Source organism: Acomys minous (genome assembly GCF_964271855.1).
Source record: "Acomys minous genome assembly, chromosome: 16".
In the NCBI taxonomy this organism is placed as follows: Eukaryota; Metazoa; Chordata; class Mammalia; order Rodentia; family Muridae; genus Acomys; species Acomys minous.
The window spans coordinates 85,070,252-85,076,992 of record NC_140498.1 but is presented as its reverse complement, the minus strand read 5'-3'; the positions used below and the strand labels follow the sequence as shown (position 1 = coordinate 85,076,992).

General features: G+C 50.5%; 1 protein-coding gene across 1 annotated transcript; it reads right to left on the bottom strand.

The window, feature by feature from the left end:
* Positions 1-554: 554 nt before the first annotated feature.
* Positions 555-2,599, bottom strand: HCAR2 (hydroxycarboxylic acid receptor 2). The gene has a single exon (XM_084762065.1). The coding sequence runs from the start codon at positions 2,424-2,426 to the stop codon at positions 1,353-1,355; it is 1,074 nt and encodes a 357-aa protein (XP_084618191.1). The 5' UTR covers positions 2,427-2,599; the 3' UTR covers positions 555-1,352.
* Between the last annotated feature and the right edge of the window lie 4,142 nt (positions 2,600-6,741).

Sequence of the window (6,741 nt, the reverse complement as noted above, 5' to 3'; positions counted from 1 at the left end):
GGTAGAGAAATCTGAGTGTCTGACTGCTCAGCCAGCTCGAGAGGAAGAGGTGAGCCTCATCTTGCCAAAGGACCGAGGAGAGACAGAAGCTGGAAATGAAAGGACAACAGAAACTTGTTTCTCAAGTGGCAGGCTCAAACCAGTACATCTCCTTTCCATGTCTGAACTGGGAACTGAAACCATTCCATCGGAACCTCACCTTCCTCTTCCTGGGGATGGTAGTGGTGATGGTGATAGAAAAAAAAAACCCACTCTGGTTTGATTTTTTTTTTTTAATAGACAGCTATTAATAGCCAGGCTCACCAAACTGTAAAGGGGAAAGCTCCACTGCAGACTCGCTGTGCAGCCTTCCCAAACGCAGCTGCCCCCTGTGCCCCCCCCCCCCCCCCCCCGTCCCCTTAGCTGCCTCATGGCTGCAGAGCTCCACGCCCTCCGGTGCTTTGCAGCGCACTGGATCTTTCTGCTCGGATGCAGTTCAGAATCCAGCTAGGTCTTAAGTAAGAAGTTCGTTTCTTTGACCCCTTACCCAGACAAATGCCACAGCAGACTGTGTCTCCTGTCGAAATTTATTGACATGGTAGATGTTAAGTACAGAAACACAAGCAAAGAACCAGGAGGAATTCCACCTGCCCCCTTTAACCATGGACACATTTAAGTCCCCTTTAATAAGAAAAGCAGACAGAGGAGGGGAACAGGTGCTTTCCCCAAAGCCTTTTAGCTGCTTAGCTGAACTTGTTGCTGAGCGTTTGACTCTCTCCAACACTGTTAGTTCAGTCCCTCCTAGGGCTGTCTCCTCCTTATCACCATCGGAGACTCCAATTTCAATCTCCCCAGCTCCTCCATTTCTGCTAAAAAGTCTGCCCCCAAAAGGAAATCGGTTCCACAGAACACAAGTGACCTACTGGCTTCTTATCAACAACACCTTGTTGGAGAATCTCTTCAGTTTCTTGGCTCCCCTTGTCCCCCACTGAGGCCCACAGACAGGCTAGGTAGGACCTTAGGGGCGAAGGCGCATCCGTGGCTTTGAGCAGCCTGAGGAAGGAAGCTGACAAGGCGTAGGGACCGTTGGGTGCGACCGTGGCTCAGACTCTGCAGGACTCTCTCTTCGTCAGCCCTGTAGCCTTAGGAGGCTTAAGAAGTCTCCACCGTCTAGAAACTTTGCTTTCTGTTCCTCTGAGATTTCCACGGCCGCTCACTGCACCACGCTGTTTCTCCAAATCCGATTCTCTGAATCTAGACGTTCCAAGAACGTGTAAGCCAAGTCTGCTGATGTTACTCTGTGCAACGGCCAAGCCTTGTCTCTCCAGAGAGCTTAGGCGTGAGTGGCAATCCCCCCTTCTTGGCCTAGTGACTTAATGAGGCGTGGCAGCCGGATAAGTTGGACCACACGGCTCACTTATTAGCGCCCCTGGAATACTTCGGGTCGTGCTGAGGTCCCCCGTGAGCTCCACGCTCGTGCTGCGGTTATTATCGGCTTCTCCCAATGTTCCCCTTCGAAGGCAGCGGTCGATGCACGTGGAGAAAAAGTTGGGGAACGACGGGCTGGAGAAATAGTAGACCACCGGGTCCAGCATGCTGTTCATGTAGGTGAAGCTGAGCGTGGTGAAGAACGCCAGGTCCACGGAGGAGTAGATGTCACAGCTCCACACGTTGTTTCTGTAGAGGAGCCAGAAGATGCGTATCCGCACGGCCACACTGGGCAGGAAGCAGATGATGAACACGATGGCCACCACCATGATGAAGTTGATGGCCCTCTTGATCTTGGCGTGCCTGTCCATTTGTCTCTGCCGGAGGCACCAGATGATTCTGGCCGAGCAGAACAGGATGATGCCCAGGGGCAAGAAGAATTCCAGGAGGAACATGGCGTCATGCCACCGGAAGGTGTAACAGATGCTAAAACTGCTGCACAGGTTCGCGTTGCCGTTTCGGGTCATCATGTCCATGTAGAGGAGGTGGCCGGTCAGGCCGATGGTGACGCCCCACAAGAAGCAAGAGATGATGGCTGCCGTCCGGTTGGAGATCTTGTTCAGGGAGTGGTGAGGATGGACCACCCGGAAGTACCGGTCCACGGCCACCACGGTGAGGAAGATGATGCTGCCTTGCCGGTTCATGGCTAGCATGAAGAGCATCAGGCGGCAGGGGACGCTTCCAAACCTCCAGTCCCACTGTTGGACGTAGTTGTCCGTCAGGAAGGGCAGGCAGATGATCAGGAGAAAGTCAGCCACGGCCAGGTTGAACAGGAAAATCCTGCTGGATTTCCAGGACTTGAGGTGGAAACAGAAAATCCACAGGGCGAGGCCATTGCCCAGGAGTCCGAACACAAACTCGAGCCCCAAGACAGGCGGCAAGATTTTGGCAATGTTTTCGTCCCGGAACACACAGCAATTCTTGCCGTGTATCACCAGAAAATGGTTCTGCTTACTCATGAGGAGAGCCGGTCAGTCTCAGCCTGCCCCAGAGCGCCTCACCTAGCACAGGCTCGAGGCGAGTGTGTGTCTGTGTGGTGAACGTGTGGTTCAGCCCTCAGCTTTATGTCATGTCAGGGTGTTGAAAGAGATGACTGAATGGTTACCAGGAAACTACGAAATCATTTAAAAAAAAAAAAAGCTAGCAAGGCTCTTATGCAACTTGCTGTTTGCATAAACAAATAATAAAAAAAAAATCCCCTAGGCAGACGGGAACCCACAAATTTTTCTAAATGTAAAGGATAAGTTTAGGCAAGCAGACTGTCAACTGTGAAGGAAGGAATGGGGGCACTCCTTCTGAAGGCTGCATGCAGGCACACAGCTTAGTTAATTGGCCTTCAGGATCTTTTCACTGCCATTTGCTTGGCTTACATAATTAATAACTTAGCAATGGTAGAGATCGTGCAGCGTGCTGAATGGGCAGTGAGGCTTTCCAGAAGCAGTGAGAATTCCTGTGAAATTTTACTAAGCAGTGGTAATGTGTCTACGGTTTGCCCACTTTCTCTCTCTTTTTTCCTTTCTAGGATTTCCTTTTATTTTTAACTGTGCGTATGCGCGTCTGTCTGTGTGGGTACGCACGTGTAACTGCAGGCGCACCCAGAAGCTATTGGACGCCCTGGAGCTGCGGTTGTGGGCAGTCATGACCCACCTGCTGTGGATGCAGGGAACCCATGTCCTCTGCAGGACCAGCATGTACCCTTATCCGTCACACCGGTTCTCTAGCACCGTGTTTTTTCTTTTCTTTTCTTTCTTTCTCTCAGACAGAATCTTGCTATGTCTCCCAAGCTGGTGTCTCCATCTTCCTGCCTCTGCCTCCCAAGTGCTGGAATTGCAGACATGCAGCCCTGTGCCTGGCTGTGTGAGATTTGTAAAAATAGAGCTGGATTTCAAGCCCCAGCCTTGCAGAAAGACAACATTTTTCTTCCTTTTTTTTTTCTCGAGACAAGGTTTCTATGTGTAGCCTTGGCTGTCCTAGACTTGCTTTGTAGACCAGGCTGGTCCCGAACTCACAGCAATCCACCTGCCTCTGCCTCCTGAGTGCTGTGATTAAAGGCGTGTGCCACCATGCCTAGCCCTTATTTTTTTTTTTTAAGTGTGATTGTCACCCTAGAGTGTATCTCTCATTGACTATTTTGGCATATATATGTATATGTGTATATTATATGCATATACATGCAGAAGGTTTATACATTTTGTTTTTCTACTTTGAGTTAGAAATTGGACATTTATCCCTTTAGTTGCATACCAAAATCCTCAATGGCATTTGATAGGCCCTTGTAGACTAGATGCGGGGTGACCTAATCCTGGATCCTGTAGGATTACAGTTACTTCATGAAGATGGTGATAATGAAGATGAGAGTTTGGGGACCAGTGATGCCCATATTGCAGTTTCCAATGTGCCAGACTCCATGCCTTAAAGATTTGTTCACATTTTGTTTGTTTGTTTGGTTGGTTTGGGTTTTAGAGACAGGGTTTCTCTGTGTAGCCCTGGCTGTCTTGGAACTCACTCTGTAGACCAGGCTGACCTTGAACTCACAGAGATCTGCCTGCCTCCATCTCCCAAGTGCTGCGACTTAAGGTGTGGGCCACCACACCCAGACGATTTGGATTTTTAAAGTGTAGGAGTATTTGCCTGTGTCAGAATGTGTGCCACATGCTGCAGTATTCAAAGAGGCCACAAGAGGGCGTCATATCCTCTAGAACGAGAGTTAAATAAATGGTAGTGAGCCACCATGTGTGTGCCTAAAACAGAACCTGGGTCCTTTGCAAGAGGAGCCAGTGTTCTTAACAGCTGAACCATCTCTCTAGCCCTTCATGTTTTTTGTTTGTTTGGTTGGTTTTGGGTTTTCAAGACAGGGTTTCTCCGTGTAGCCTTGGCTGTCCTGGGCTCCCCTTGTAGACCAGGCTGGCCTCGAGTTCATAGTGATCCGCCTGCTTCTGCCTCCCGAGTGCTGGGATTAAGGGCGTGAGCCTCCACTGCCCAGCTAAGAGCAAGTGCTCTTAACTGAGCCATCTCCCCCAGACAGCGTCTGTGTAGCCCAGGCTGGCCTCACACTCATGATTACGCTGCCTGCACCTCCTGAGTGCTGGAGCTACAGGCCTGTAACACCACACCACTGTCTCTTCTCCTGCAGTTGCCCGGAGCCTCAGCTGGCATTGACACGGGCTTGCCTTGCTGCTTGCAGGTGCTGGGAGTGCTTTCTTCCTGGATAATGTGGGCTTACCGATGGCGGGCTCCCACATTTGGCTCCCCAGCAGCTGACACTGTTTTGGGAGCCTGGAGAACTTTGATCACTGGAGACAGATCATTGGAGACAGGGCCTGGAAGGTTATACCCACTTCAGGTTGAGGACTGCACCTCCCTCCTCCAGGTCCAGCCACGGACTGAGCCCCTTGTGATGTCACGGTGCTTTAATATGAAGCTTACGCCAAAACACGCCTCTTCGCTCTAAGTTGTTTCCGTCAGGTATTTGGTTCCAACCACATGAAAGTAACTCAGACAGCACCCCTGACATAATCCCACTAAGAGAGAAACTCCTAACACTAATTATGGCTGGCGTCCGGAATCTGAAAGGGAGTCTCCTTCCTTTTATAAATGTGTGTGCACACACATGAATATGCAGGTGCCCTTGCCTGTGTGTGTGTGTGCTTGTGGTGACTGAAGGCTGACTTTGGGGGGCATCTTGAGCTGCCGTCTGCTTTCTTCTGAGTCAGAGTCTTTTCCAAAACTCGGAAGTAACTGTCTTGCCAGCAAATCCCCAGGAGCACCTGCCTTGACACATCCCCACCCCCCAACGACCAGCACTGGGGCTACAGACATGTACCACCATGCCCAACTTCATATATGGGATCCGAACTCAGATCCAGTGTGTGCATAGCAAGCACTTACCCCCTGAGCAATAAGCCTTGGGTCCTATAACCCCAGTACTTAAGAGGCAGAGGCAGAGCCTGGTCTACATGGCCAAGGCTACACAGAGAAACCCTGTCTCGGAAAAAAAATAATAAAGAGGCAGAGGGAGAGCCTGGCAAAGTGGTGGTGCACACCTTTAATCCCAGCACTCTGGGAGGCAGAGGCAGGATGATCTACATAGTAAGTTCCAGGACAGCCAGGACTGTTACCAAGAGAGACAGCGTGAAGAGGCAGGGGAAGGGGGGAGCTGTGTGGACAGAGAGATCAGGAATTCAAGGCCATTCTCAGCTCTAGAGTAAGTTCAAAGTCAGCCTGGGCTACATGAGACAATATCTCAGGGCAAGCAAACTACACAAGAAGGAAAAAAGTGGCCTTTGTTGTAGTTAGCGTTAACTGTCAACAGGACCAGGGTCATTTGGGAAGAGTGTCAATGAGGGGTTGTCTACACTGGGGGAGTGTCCTAATGAACTTAATTGATGTACAAACACCTAGCCCACCGTGGGCAGCACCATTCCCTGGGCAGAGGGCCCTGAACTGTATAAGAATGGGGGAACTGAGCTGAGCATAAAACAAGCAAGCGAGCTTGCATACATTCATCCCTCGCTGCTCTCCAGTGTGGCTGTGACATAGCCAGCTTCCTACCCTGACTTCCTCACAATAGCAGACAAGAGGACAGGAATGGTGAACCGAAATAAGCCTTTTCCCCTGCTTATGCTGCTCTCTGTCAGGGTATTTTCTCACAGCCAACAGAAACGAAACCAGACAGTCATGAATATATTTCTTTTCTTTTCTTGAGGCTGGGTTTCTCTGTGTAGCCCTGGAACTCCTACAGTAGACCAGGTTGGCCTCGAACTCAGAGATCCCCCTACCTGCCTCTGCCTCCTGAGTCCTGGGATTAAAGGTGCCGCCACCACCACCCAGTCCCATACACATAAAATTAAAGTAACAACAAATACTTTAAATTTGGAAAAGGAGAAGCACTGGCTGCTAATTCTGGCTCCATCCTTGGTGGGCGGTAAAGCCCCTCACTTGCCCCCCTCAGCTTCCTCTTGTGGAAACGCAGGAACTAGGTAACACCCCCCACGCCCCACCCCTGTAAGCTCTTTACAAAGCTGCTCACATTCAGAGCTTCTAAACAAGAAGTTCGGACCTACAGGGAGGGTGTGTAAATGGAGGCCTCCCGGTGCCAGGGCCTGGCACGGAATTTCCAGTCTTCCCACCTCTGGAGGGCACGCCTTGTCTTCTGCTGGTCTTTTTTTTTTTTTCCCTCTTCTCTCACCAGTGCCTGAGCTGTACAGAAACTTGTCATGACGAATCACTTACAGAGTCAGGCAGTGACCGTACAGTCTGGTGGAAAAGGGATTA